This window comes from Athene cunicularia, assembly GCF_003259725.1.
Source record: "Athene cunicularia isolate RWA chromosome 1 unlocalized genomic scaffold, athCun1 chr1_part2, whole genome shotgun sequence".
Taxonomy (NCBI): Eukaryota; Metazoa; Chordata; class Aves; order Strigiformes; family Strigidae; genus Athene; species Athene cunicularia.
In genome coordinates this window covers 79,289,611-79,303,987 of record NW_020799092.1, presented here as the reverse complement: position 1 = coordinate 79,303,987, position 14,377 = coordinate 79,289,611, and the positions used below count along the sequence as shown (strand labels likewise).

At 45.7% G+C, this 14,377-nt stretch overlaps 1 protein-coding gene across 1 annotated transcript in view; it reads left to right on the top strand.

Annotated features, from left to right (window-relative positions):
• The window catches only part of PLXNA4 (plexin A4), a 454,909-nt gene that overhangs the window by 385,297 nt on the left and 55,235 nt on the right, over positions 1–14,377 (top strand). Inside the window, exons 15-17 of the mRNA XM_026862957.1 lie at positions 4,676–4,812; positions 6,481–6,648; positions 12,335–12,428. Coding sequence (XP_026718758.1) covers positions 4,676–4,812; positions 6,481–6,648; positions 12,335–12,428 — 399 coding nt within the window. The remainder of the gene's footprint in view (positions 1–4,675; positions 4,813–6,480; positions 6,649–12,334; positions 12,429–14,377) is intronic.

Sequence of the window (14,377 nt, the reverse complement as noted above, 5' to 3'; positions counted from 1 at the left end):
ACACCAAGGGCTGGTGTTTGCTGGGCAGGGCCTGCCCGGGGCGGCAGCCCTTGGCCATGGGGGTGTCCCCAGCGCCGAGCTCAGGCAGGTCCTTGGGGATCACACTTGTGATCCCAGGGACACCCAGTGCAGGGCACGGCAAGCACAGAGACGTCCTGTGGGACCCTGTGGTGTCAGGTCAGTGCAAAGCCCACGGCCTTCTGCTAGCAAGGACAAAAATTCCCATTTACTGGGCTGCAGGCAGTCACCATAGCAGTGACAGGTGTTTCTGCAAGATGCAGCATTCAAGGGGTGTTTGTGTTAGGTGGTCTTCTGGGTGTGCAGGAGAAGCATTGCTGCATCACTAGATCAGGAGGGACCAGGCTGCAGGGTGTGGGTAAGCTGTAGATTGTGACGGGGGCTCAGTGCAAGTGGGAACTGTTTTGGATGCTCCATGGTGAATCAATAGACACCAGCAAGCTTTAACTTCAGTTAGATTTTAAGAGTAGGAGTTTTGGAGAGAGGACTTAGCCATGAGGAGTTTGGAGATGAAATCAAAAGTCCCTAGGGATGGTGAGGGGTGGGATCACATGCACAACTTCCATTCAATGTGTACTGACGGCACTTGGAGAAGAGCCACACTCCTCTTTTTAGAGAGTCTGCCGGGGCTGGCAAATTGGCTTACTACACTGTCTGTCTGGGCCATCAGCTTGCAAAGCAGTCAGAGGGGCTCTGGGCCTGATTCCACACTACTACTGGTGTAAGTTCAGCCTGAAACTGTCACTTTGCTGTGGTGGAAGCCTCATGGAAGAGAGGAGCAGAGCCAAACACATGTACACTCAACTTGTTTTTTTGCTCCTTTCTGATGTTTTTTTGTTCCTTGTCCAAGAGACCTGTTTTTTCCTCTAAGGCCTCTTGCTGGGGACATGCAAGCAATGCCTGGCCTTGATCTGTGCAGATCTCTGTGGGTTTGAGATGAGAGGGTCTTTTTGTTCCCATCCAAAGCTCTTGACTCCTGCAAAGGAATGGGTCTTTTCTGAAATTATTCACATGCCCTAAAAATTTTTATGGTAAAGGGATCTGGTAATGAATGCAAGCATCTTCGATTTCCCCCTTGAGCTACAGAAATTTTTCTATTCTCTGTATTTTCTGATGTCACTCAGGTACTATGGTGGTGGGGGCAGAAAAACGCCTTGAGAGATAGCCCCCACTAGGCAGACAGAAGGGCTTTTTCCAGGACATTACACTTCACTGTGTCACCTTTGCTACTCTTGAAATTACTGTCCAATTTTGATCATCCGTGTCCGTCTGTGACAGCTTTTCCCTCTGCTTGCTCGCTTTCCGGCTGCCAGCTATCCCAGCCGTGCATGAGCGTGAAGTCAACAGGGTATTCTCTGCTGAATACCTTGATACCTTTGTGCTAGACAGAAAAGAATGCAGAGGCTCTCCAGCCTGCCCATCATATGCCCTCTCCTGTGTCCGTTGATTTCATAGTGGGAGCTGTGTTAGTTGGCACGGCTTGATTTCCTCTGATATTTCTGCCAGGAGGGTAGAGATGTTATTGCAGGCATCACAATGTCCCTTGGCATCCTGCAACTGTGGGTGGCAGCTTCAAGGAAAGGAAGATGTTTGAAAACTAAGGAAGGGCATCGCATGGGATATAAATGTCATTTTCTGATGTATAGTAAATCCTTTGGAAAACTGTTTTTCAAGAGTTTTGAAGCAAAACAGGGTCAAATTTGACTAATAGGTCCAGCCTTCCCCTTTCCTGCAAGAATTGGAGGAGATGATATTTTGAACTCAACAGAGTATTTAATTTCAGTGTTTTTAAAAAAGAGGTAGCTTAGTTTAGAGGGGCTAGAACAGTCCTTCTCCACATTTCTAACCAGAACTTTTAAATTCAAAATGCTGTTTGTTTGTTTTAAACTCATCTGTGATCAAAAAAGGAAATTGCATTAGAGAGTACAATAAGACAAAAGGGAAACAAAACATTTGGTTGCAGGCTGAAATGAAATTTATGATGATCTAAATGAAAATATTTTTTAAAAAAGTTTTTCATTTTTCTGCTGTGATTATTACCATGGTCTTTCAACCCAAAAAAGATCTCCCTTCACTTTTCACTTCGGATGCTGGAGCAAGTTGACCTTTATTCTGGCTTTGGATGAGAATATTATGGCTCAGTGCAAGTGATGCGATCTACTCTGAGGGTCTTCTAAAATCCCTGTCTCAGGAGAGCATTTGCAACAGGTGTCCCTTCCATCTTTCCCCTCCTGCTGCTGCTCTTGAACCTATAGAAAGGAAACGCGGGTGCACAGGCTGTGCGTGAGTTGATCTTGCTCTGCCCTGGTCCCCAGGAGGAATGAAGTGGGAACCAAGTCTGACATGCATCATGTGGTCAGTTCAGACACAGCTCTGATGGCAGCTTCTTTGTGGACAGCCTGTGTGGAGGAGGTACTGAAGAAAAGTAAAGGGTTAGGGAGCAAAGTAGGCAAGATCCTAGAAAGGTACAGAAGATTTCCCGTCCTCTTTGCCTCATTGTCATTGTCCACTTCAGCCTATTACAGGTCCACTAGACCCCCTTGCATTTTCCATCACCTTTCACCAGCAAGGAAATGATAAGTAGTCTGAAGGCTGAGTTTTCCTGCAAACACGCTGTGCAATATTTATGAAGACCACTGTGAATAATTAAAGGTTTATTGCAACTTTGAAAACTTGGCCACAAACCCTTTTGTAAGATCATCACAAGACACAACAACGCTTTGCCAAGGAGTGTTGCTGACGTAGTTCTGGTCTGTGAGAATCCTCCAAAGGGCATGGCTCGTTTATCCACCTCTGAGAAGAGAGCAGGAAACCCGTCCAGGAGTGGGACGAGGCCTTTGGGTCTTTAACTCAAGTGTTCCTCTGGTTTGTAAAGCGGATACTATTGCAGTGCTGTTGTGTAGGCTATGTGCACCAAGTTGGCCATTCTCAACCCATTTTCTCCTCCCAGCAGCAGTAATTTGCACTGGTGGGGGTGGCCACCAACAAGGGTTTAGAGAGGAGTTGCCATCCGAGCTTGAGGTGGTACCCTAAAATAGAGGAGCTTTACATACTGAAGTGCATCTTTTGCATCTACATACTCTTCCTGCAGGTTTTATCCCAATAATAGGTGCTAGAGAATATTCCCAGAAAAAGTACAAAACCAGTTTCCAAACCATCACGTCAAAACCTCTCAAGTTTAAACACAAGGACTGCCCAGCTCTGACAGTAGATTTTTCCACAGGACTGTATGTCTGATTTTCACGTTCAGCCCTTTCTCCAAGTGGTAGATGCATTTTAAACAAAAGCAAAGTGGAAACCTTGCTGCTGTTTTTCAAAGTGATTAGCCAGAGGGGGACTGGGACAAGAGAGGGCTCTGTGTGTGTGAAACAGGGAGCTGTGGTGTGTGTCAGGTGGTTTTATAAACATGGATTAATGGTCTCCAAAGCTCAATAAGGTGACTGCGTGATATACCTGCTTGTTCAGAAGAGTTGAGGGGAGCTTCAAGCATTTGTGTCATCATTCTTAAAGAGAGGGGAAAAAAAATAATCTTCATTTAAATGCATATAGTAGCTTTTCACTTGGGACTGAATGGAAAGTTTTTCTATTAAAATGCAAATGAAAGTATAAACTGTAACTCCAAATTTCTTCCTGAAAATGAATGTCTCCTCTCTGTATTGTGGTAAAAGGGTGATCCGTGCCTTCAGAGTGCAAGTATTTTATCTTGATTTTGGGAAAAAGGGAGAGCAGGAGGGTGAGAAAGAGATTTGACACTTGGGGCCCTAAGGAGATTGTGCCCCTTTTTGATATATTAACACAACATCACGTTATGTTTTGAAAAGAGGGTTGGAAAATCAGCAGAAAAGGGAAAAAGGTGTTCACCTGAACAGTGCTCCTTTTGTGGCTGCAGTATTTCAGAGGACATCTCAACTTGAGCACCGCTGTGCTCTATCAGTGCAGGACACTCATGAGGTACTAGAGTGTCCCAGCATCCAAATCTGATAAGAAAAAGAGAAAGATTTGGGGTCATGCAATGGGCATGTGGGAGAGGCAAGCCGTGAGCTTAGATGCTCTGCTGAATCACAGCTCTCCTCCTTCCTGGGGAAAAAGTCTGTGAGCTCGGGGGAGGTTTTTAGGAATCTCTGGAGCTATAGAGCAGGTCCTGTTCCCTTCTCAGATCAACAGGGTTTAGAGTTATCTTCAAGACCAAACCATTTTCATCACTTGTGAGCACCATAGCTGGGAGGTGGAGACTCCCTGTTAAGAACCAACCAGCCAGTTCAAGACCTGGTTTATCTTGCAGAGGTGGTGTTACCTGATAGTAAAAAGATACCTCAGCTGTGTCAAACAAGCAGTGGAGATAGGAGATCACAGCTCCAGCTGCTCCAGGCCTGGAACTGACTTTGCAAGCACAGAGTTTTTGTAGGAGTGAGGAGAACAGACTGGGGTTAGGTCTGAACTCATCCCAACAAGGCTGGCGTTCAAGCAGGATGTCTATGATAGGACTGGTGTCACCCAAGGCTCATCCATTGGCCAGAAGATAACGGCTATCTTCTGAAGTCCAGCTAAGATGGGATTAACTCCTGTAGGTGCCTACCTCTCTCCATCATTAAAACGAGAGAGGGAAGGTACCTGTGCTCCTGTATCGTGTTTACAACACAACCCTTTGCCTTCACAGACTCTGACACTCTCTGATCTCAAGCCGAAGCGGGGACCGGTGTCGGGTGGCACCCAGGTGACAATTACAGGCAATAACCTCAATGCGGGCAGCAATGTCATTGTGACCTTTGGGCGACAACCCTGCCTCTTCTACAGGTACAGATGAGTCCTTCCTACTGTATGTGCCTGAGTCTGAAATACGTGAGCAATTATAGCCAAGAGACTTCTTCTGCAGTCCAGACACACTGTCCCTCAAGTGCCTCTTTTGCCTGTGGCCATGTTTATTCAGCAATGGGACTTTTGCATTCTGCACCGTGTGCAACCTTGCTGTGCATGTTTTGGGGTGAGAGAATAGGATTTATTTCATTGTTTTGATTGGTATTTGGTGTGCTTTTTTCCATGTCCCCTTGTCAAATTTCACTACAATTCTCCACAGTCCTACGCTTTGCTACTTGCTCTGGGAGTACATCATTTAAAAGATCCATTTTCATGTCCCTGCTTTAGCATAGGTGACAAAGAAAATTTGACAACATTGGTTCTAAGTATTAAAACACCTCCCTTTTATCCCAGAATAATCATGTAGTGCTAAGAAATGGATGATTTGCAACATTTTAGCTCTGGGTTGGCTGCTGTTCAATTGCAGTTCAGAGAGGCTTAATGTCAGTGTTACCTGCTGAATGTTCCCTGATCCCTGTGAGAATGAGCCTGAATCCCGTTCCCAGGGGCTCCCGCAGCTCAGAACTACCCAGTGCAACGTGTTTTGCTGCCAGTATCAGTGGAGGCTGAAGATGAAGTTGGCACATTTCCCCCAGCATGTCCTTGGCAGAAGAAGGGCTCATTCACAGGAGACCTGGGACCAGTGTCCTGGGGCAATGCCCATCCCTCTCCCGGCTGTGGGGATCCAGTTCAGCCACCTGCTATGACTGGTGTAATTCAGCATCTATAATTCAGGAGGGTGAAGTCACAGCTTGTGGTTTAAAAGGCCAAGTGGGAGCCAGAGCTGCTTGGAGATGCTTACTGAAGAGACTGGGGAGTTTTCAGAGAGATTGAGCATGGTCTTTCAGGGGAACTTAGAGACCACCTGGAGGGTGCAGTTAGTGAAGGTGAGTGCCATGCTACGAGGGAAGCATTGCATCCTGCTTTATCCTTTCTAGGGGTATAAGATGAGGCTACATAACAAAACACAGGACTGGGGGGATTGAGGGTATTTGGAACCTGAATTTTTGGCTCTTTATGGAAGGTAAGGGCCACTGCAAAATTCAGACCTGGAGCTGGTTTTGAGCCCTGCCCAAAAGGAAAGGTTTATGCAGCATCCTCTTAGAGTATAATCATAAAATGCTTCCTACTATGTTAGCACCTTCCATGCAAAGGTCCCAGGCACACTGCAAACTGCACTTAAACAAGGCTTACAGTCCTAATGCAAAGTAAACTTTATTATCCCAAACTGGAAAGCCGAAGTGCAAACACTAATTTTTATGAGCTGCTGCTACATATGTCTGCAGGCAGGAAGGAAACATCCATCAAGTGTTTAATCACACTGAAATACTTCTGGAGAGAGGTCTGGTTTGGACTTCCCTTGGGGTTGAGTTTTCACTCTGAGACCTGATAAATTATGGGTTTTGTGGTTTTACTTAAACTAATGAAACTTCCTCAGATAAACGTGTCGCACTATTCACAGCATATTCCTGTAGCAGTGAGTTTCACCACTTCACAGTGCATAGGGTAAGGTCACAGGACACAACACTGAGTAGCTGGGCTCTTTTTGGCACCATTTGCTTTGCTGCTGGTAGCACCTGGTTTATATTTACTTGCTTCTGCTCACAGGAGATCCACCAAGCACATTGTCTGTAACACCACTGCCTCAGATGAAGGCTTTGAGAAGGTGAAGGTGTCCGTGAGAGTGGACAAGGCCAAGATACATCAGGAGTTGCAGTATGAATACGTAGAGGATCCAACCATCCTGAGGATCGAGCCCGAGTGGAGCATCTTCAGGTAAGCATCCCATGGACAACACCTGCCACTTCCCATGGTTTTCTGATGCGTCACTGGCATGTTCATTTTGGTCCTTGGTACAGAAAAGTGGTTTCCAAGCACTGTGTTCACTAAGAAAAAGATTTATGCAGAGCTCCTTCCCAGAGCCCAGGACCATGAGGACTGGTGGACTTGCTTCCTGGGAAGACTAAAAGGCCAACAATGCATTGTGCATCCATTGTAACACCTTGGATGCTCAATGTGTGTCTGTGCTCATGTGTATCCCAGAATAAAATTTCCACAGACTCTAGTGAGGAATGGGCAGGAGCAGGATCCTTTCTCCAGACGAACTCTGAGTAGTTCAAACCTGCTCAGATGATCCTGCTCCCTGCCTTCACTAGCAGAGCAAAGGTTAATGAAGCAGTGCTCACCAGAAACTTCATTGGAGAATTCATTAATTGCAAAGGTAGGTAGGGCAAGTCTCCAACCTCCTTTTGAAGCTTTCTCCCTCTTTACGGCAGCCTAGGGTTTATCTCCAGCACCAGGATGCTCCCAGTCTGAGTAGTATCACAGACCACTGGGGCTGGTTAACCTACACAGTTGTATCCCTAAAAGCTGCAATTCCTAGTGCTTCTGGTCATGACTGTGTTTCAGGCCCCATTGGGCTGGGACCACAGGTTTGCATAGCGGCAGGACCAGTCACTGATCTCTTAAACCCGGGCACAAACGACATAACTGTGCTTAGAGAAGTGAATCTCGCCCAGGGTTTTGAAAGCAGCAATTCCTACCTTTCCTTCAGTTTTCATGGAGCTGCTCTTTCAGGACTAAGCATTGCTTGCTTGGCTGTCATGCCTGAAAGGCCCAGGGTTGTATCCCAAGATGAAACACAAAGGGAGGCCTGGTCCCTGCCCTATCAAACAGCCTTTTTCCTCGTTAGGCATCTCTTTTTCTCTTCACCCCATTGATGCTGCTTTGGTGAATTCAGAGGGTTCACATGAAGGTGTCTGAGAGGAGCATTTGCCCTGGTTGTGGAAGGCATCAAAGCGATACCCAAATGCTCTCAGAAGCCTGCAGAATTGGCCTCGGGAAGAGAGAAATTGGTCATTAAATGCACTGGTATTTCCTTGAAAAGATACAAAATAAGAAATCTTCGTCTCCCCTCATTTCTCCACAGCTGCTCTCTGCTTCCCTGTCAAACCAGACTGATTGGAGTATCTGGGGATTAGGAGCAGGGCTTGTAAATCCCCCCAGTTCAGCTCCCATCCAGAAGATGTTTTCACAAATCAATTAGTACCTTTAATTACCGTGAGGGAATTTACCGATTTAGCCGGATTGAATCTTTGCACACTGAGCTTGGAGCTTTAGCGTCTGGATTTTCCATTTGGGGGTTTTATTTTCAGTCAGAGTTCAGGTTATCAGTGAAATGAGAAATCGCTTTACTCCCTTCCTTATTAAAGTGCCGGTTAAAAGGTGCAAGATTGACAGCCTAGGAGAGTGAATTCTTCTATTATCCCCAGGAAAGTTGCATCACGGGGACCTTCCTCCACCTGGCCTCAGGTCTGTTTGGGAGGTGAGAGGAGAAGCTCTCCAGATCTTGTTTGCTCCTTGTTTTCTCTGCTGAAGCTGCCAGAGAGAGATGAAGAATCAGCCAAGAAGATGCTTCAGGTGTATTGGTAAAGCTGTTCCCAGCCTGGGGGTGAAAAGGCTCTGCATCCCATCTCTTGCTGCCTTGAGTCTCCCACCCCACCTCCCAGCATAAAGGAAATTAAGAAGAGGTGCTTGTTTAGTGGTTGTCAACTTCCCGCAGGGTGTGTAGCTGCTAGGAGGGATGATTTGGACTCTACCTGTCGCATCACCCAGGTACATCGTCTACCCTTTCCTCTCCTCAGCGTTTCTGAAATCAAAACACATCAGCTTGAGCATCAACAGGTGCCTAATTTTAACCAGACCTTCCCACTTCCATCCTGTTTCTTTTGCACTTCTGAATCACTCCAAAAGGTGTGACCTTGGAGGAGGGGCACAGAGAAAGAAAGATGTGATATCCAGGATGACCACTGTGGTTCAGGGTGTCGGGGACAGTTGTAAGCGCTCTGTTAGCTGTGGAGCTCCATCCAGCAGGTCACGATGGAGACAAGCATTAGAGTAAGGCCTCCACACGTAGTTGGATGAACGTGCAGCCACCTCCAGTCCTGAGAATCAAGCAAGAAATAAGTTAGCCAAGACAGGTGGATCTGGAGATGAACTGAGGAAGCTGTTTCTCAGTATATTTGTTATGCGGAATGATTCATAACAGCAAATCCACTGTGCTTCTCTGATTCATCATTCCTGGCTGTAGGGCTAAGCTGTTTTGAGGGATAGATGATTGCTACTAAACCAGCTTTGCAAAATTAGTGAATGAATGTACTAAGCCTGGCTTAAAACCTTCTCAAGTGCCATTTTCCAGGACAATAAAGAAAAGATTACTGCTAATTTACTCCCATAGCCAAAAAAAAAACCCAAACCACCAAACAACAGTCACACTGGAGGGGCAGGTAAATAGAATTTTATGAGGCTCCATTAATATTTTGATCTGGGTTTGATTTGAGATGCTTCCAGCAACTGTTTGAGTCTGCAGACAGAAATTGTGCTCAGAGCTTTTGGGACAATAAAGAGTTAAATTAAGAAAGCTGGTAGTCTTGGCACCTCAGTTATTTTGCTGGGCAGCATGTCTCCCAGCTCTGATCTGAACTGATGGAGAAGTGGCTGTGACTGGTCATTCACCTGCAGGCACAAAAGGCAATGGCTGCTGGGTTTCATGCAAAGGCAAACAACGGTTTTATTTGCTTGATTTGCAAGCCAGAAAAGGTTTGGGGGTGATTTTGTGTCTTCAGCAAACACAACTGCTTTGGCGTTTTTCTTTTTTTTTTTTTTTTTTCTCTGAGAAAAGGCCTCTCTCTGATTTGATGCTTTGTCTGTGCTTAATAACTGTGATCTGAGCCTGCAAGCTCAGTTTCCAAAACAAATACAGGATTTTTAACACGTGGGTTTAAAACTGTGTGCACAGACTCGGTTGATTAAATAAAAGGATTTATGTATATATACAGACACTCATATGTCTGTACATATACACACACATTTGATACGTCTGGAACACGTAAGACTTTCAGCTGAACAAAGATCCAAAATCCATTCTAGATTGAATCAGCAGACATTCATAATAACAATAAATAATAATAAAAATTATAAAGGCTCACAGCCAAAAATTCAGAAGAACCAGGACAGTGGAGAAAGAACAATTTGGTTTCTACACTTCTAATTTCTGGTGAGCGAGCTCTCCCTGGGTGATATTAGGACTACTTAGTGGGAAGGAGAGGGTATTTTTTTCTGTAAGGCAGGGAGGGGGAGCTCCCTTATAAGTGGATGTATGACTTCAGGAGATTCCCTGTTCATTCAAGAGAACTCAACCATCCAAGCAGATCCTATGGAAATGGCAAAATGTATTTTTGCCCCATAAAATTTCCTATTAGAAATCTCCCATCACAACTGATCATTTCAGAGAGCAAGAACTTGAGATACTCTTCAAAACTCAAGGTTAAACATTGTCCTAACCATCAGTCTGTAGAGGCATTACCTGAATGAAGGACCATAAGGAACCTCTCAGATAAGTGTCACAGGAGCACCTGCTGAAAGACATGGTTGTGACAAGGCTCTTTGGCACAGCTCATGGCTCATGACTTCAAATTTACAGGTTTCTTGGTTACATAGGCTATGCTTAAACTAGTAAGTACTTAATCCAGGTCTGTTCTTTGGTCTTGAAGCCAGCGAGCTTGCATTAGCCCTCATCCATACCACCAATGATCTTTCCTCCTTCAAAGGAAGTTTAACTTAATCTATCCTGCTTTTGGAGAGTGCTCCCTGGCCCTTGCTATCCCCTGAACAATGACAAGGCATTGCCTGGGGTACTGTTAACAGCTTATCAGCATCTAGGGCCACCAGACAGTGTTTGAGCTGGTGTCCTGGCTGTTTGCTTTATCAGTGTGGGTGTAACTAGAGGGGCTGAAGCCCATTCCCAGCCAGATGCAGCCAGTTCACTGAAACACTGTTGAGCAGAGATGTATATTTACATTCATTCCTACCTTCCCCATCTGATTAATAGTGGAAGATAAATGAGGAACATGGAAAAAAAAGGTCAGAACTGGAGGAGATCTGTTGGCCAACACAGGCTTCCTCCTTACAGCGTGTTTACTCTCTGGTGTTTTCTCATTTATAATGCACTTGTTTCACCTTTCCTGTATATGTAGGTTTACCTGGAGGCAGGAAAGGGATTCTGATCTTCCTTTTCCCAATCCCACTGATTTCCACATGATCTCCCCTTCCATTCTCAGCAGAACACTCCAGGAAATAAATTGCAGCCTGAACAGTTTCCAACGGGAGGTATGGAGACAGATGTTGAAACCGATGAGAGCACTCCTCACCCTGGGAAACCCTTGGAGATGGGACTGTCTGTTGATGACATTTCTTCCTCCTACCCTGGCTGTGTGAGCCCTGACAGCTGGAGGTTTTGCTTTCTCAGATAACTCTTCCTCCTTCAGCCCTCACATCACGGTGCCTCCACCACAGTGCTGCAAAGGGAGAGCTCACCCTGGTACAGCAATGCTGTTTGGATTTGGGATGGCCAAAGCTGCCTGTGGTGAACAGTTCCCCTTAAAGTGGCATTCAAAGCCAACCCACACATCAGCTCCTACTGAAGCCAGGGAATGAGCCTTTACAGTTTCCTTCCTCCCTCCCCTCTGCTCCCTGAAGCCCCACAAACAGCACTGCTGACTGCAGCTGGAAGAGGCAAGGGAAAGGAAAGAAGAGTGTTTCTGAAAGCTGTTTCCTTCTGGTGACAGTGATTGCAGGGAATGAGAAGGGTTCTGTCTACATTTCCCCATCTTAAACTGGGCTGAGACATGTTATAAAAGCAACAAAATCTACCAGATGCAGGGTTGTGGCTTGTAAGGATTGGCTTTCTCGGGAAATCAGTCCTTGTCTGAGCAAAGGGACACAGTGACTGGAAATCTCTGTTCTCTCACATGTTAGATCTAACACACATGGCTGAGCTTATCTGCCTGGGTCATCAAATGGAAACCAAGCCACTGCCTTATGCACACCACATCTGAAGATTTTGACTGTTCTAGATGCTGCAGGACCTGGTTCCCCAGCAGCACTGACTGGGTTCACTGAGATGACATTTATCTTACTTAGGGCGATGTTTTTATGGCAGGTTTAATATGCAGTTTGGGACTACAGCCACCAACCAAGGTGTCACTGAATCCTCAAGAGCTGCTTGCACAGGATAGTATCTATGAGGGGGTTTTAAGTGTCTCTTCCTTAAGTGATATAGGAGATAAGAGTCTGTGGACCATTGTGAAGAGCTTTTGTTAGATTTCCCACTCTTCTCATTACTGAACCTTGTGACTGCTGAATCCTGACAATGAAAAACACCCAGATGATGCTTGATGTGACAGTTTATAGCAAGTTTGTAGTTTTACTTCTTTCTCCCCTCAGGAATGAATGAAAAACTTTTTGCTTTGTTTTGTTTTTCCTTCCCTTTCTGTACAACTATGAGATGGGGTCAGACACTTTGCGATCAGCACTTAGGAATACAGATCACCCATTGCTGCTGCAATCAGTCCTGATATGTATTCGCTGGGCTCATGCACTTCTTTCATGTATTCTTCTCTAGTGGCAACACACCCATTGCAGTGTGGGGAACTCACCTAGACCTGATCCAAAACCCTCAGATCCGGGCAAAGCACGGTGGAAAGGAACACGTCAACGTGAGTATGGCTGCCAAGCTGGGGGTCATAGGAGGGGACATGTCCAAGGTGGTGACAGGGCTGGCTAACAGGTCTGGAGGTTGGAATCTCCTATTGCACCCAGAAAAGAAGGGATGACTTGGTTTCAGAAAGATCACCCTGTCCTGTCTCCATGAAGGAGCACTGGACCAGAGGGAACAGAGAGAGGTGTCGTGAGAGGTGGTTCAGTTCCTCAGCCTCTTTCTTCTGTTGGCTCAAAGATACCTGTCCTCTCACTTGGCCCATGGACAATGTCTTGCCTGTGCGTAAGCAGACCCAAATCCAGGTCATTAGCTGAGCATGCTGGGCTCAGAAGAGACTGTGAGTAATACTCCTTGATACTACCATGTCCACTCTCTGGACTACTTGGGATCCTTCAAGATCATATCCAGGTTTAACCAGACACATTTACAATATAATTCAATTCTCGGTGACCACTTAGGAATCAGAAGCAGCTCTGTGGAAGCCCGCAGAGCTTTACCAAGGTTTGGGAGGACAATTCATTTGGAAGGAGCCAACTACCAGTAGCTGCTGAGCAGTTCCTGATTAGGGCTGTAAAAGTTGTGAGTTTAGCACTTCCAGTTAGGAGACTCAGGAGCAGGAAGCAGCCGCTGGTACCTACAGTCGGTTGGAGGATGGGGTCATGCAACAACATTTAAAGACAAGTTGGCTGCATATGGACACTTCCTGGGACAAAGCGTAAAAGAGCATCCCAGAAGAAGAGGCTCCAAAGGTAAAAAATGCAGAGGAACTAATTGGAGGGGGGCAACAAGTCCAGATCCTCTGCACTTCTCAGGTTTTAAGATTAATCCATGGGCTTTCCATCCAAGGTTCTCAAAGCACTTTGTGGACATTAAGATAATCTACTGCCACATGAGCAATAGTGACATTGTGGTAGATCCAAAAAAGAAGATGCAGGAATACGGGGTAGATTAATTTTCATCTGCAGATTGCAGATTGAGATACCTAAATTTTGGTCTTATCCCGTCTCTACCATGAACTAATATCTCCAAATCCAAAGCAATTCTGTCACCTCTTACACCTCACCAGCTTCAGGAAATAACTGAGTTTGGTTTCTGGGTCTGATGTGGATCTTGACTGCCAATCTTCCAATCCCTCATGAACTCTGGGAAAACCCTGGTCTGGCTGATTATGTGTATTCATGGGTCTGTTTTAGTATTATGTTGTATTTCCTGGTACAACACAGCCAAACACTTCCCTAGCTTTCCTGCGGAGTTAGAAGCCTTCATTACTCCATCTTATTCTTCCATCAGGCTCCAGCTCTTGCCTGACACAGTGGACTCAAACACTCATGCCATGGTGATGATAATGAAGCCGATTCATCATCTCAAACATGCTCATGTAGAACTGCCCATCAGGTTTGCACTGGGAGATACTCTGGTGCCTTTTCTTCCTCGTAAGAGCTATTGCAGCAAAAAACTTCTGACTTTCTTTACAATGTGAAACTCCCTAGTCCAGGTCACTTATCTCTGTTTTGATTTGAGCCAAAGCAGTATTAACAGTTGAGCTATGCTGTCTGTGATAATGAGTGTGCTTTCAGTGCTGGAAGTATCAGAATAGTTTGGAGAAGATTCTCCTATCGAGCACAGCTGGGATCCTACGAGCTGGTGCTGTTTCCCCACAGATCCTGTTGGTTCCTGGTGAGGCCAGGACTCATTATCCTAGCAACCACGGTGTAGAAAGGTGAAGGCTCAGATCCTGAAGGACAATCAGGGATCTGATTCCTAGTTGTTTGTAATGGGAGTCAGGATGAAACGTCTTTCACAATCTAACATTTATCAAATACACAAAAGAAGCAGCTCTTTGGCAGGGCTGGAAGGCATCTTCAGGGGCTCCTGAGACCTACCTCACTGTCTTCACCACTCCAGCTTCTGGGCTTCATTTCAGGCAACCTGCTGTTCAAACAGGAA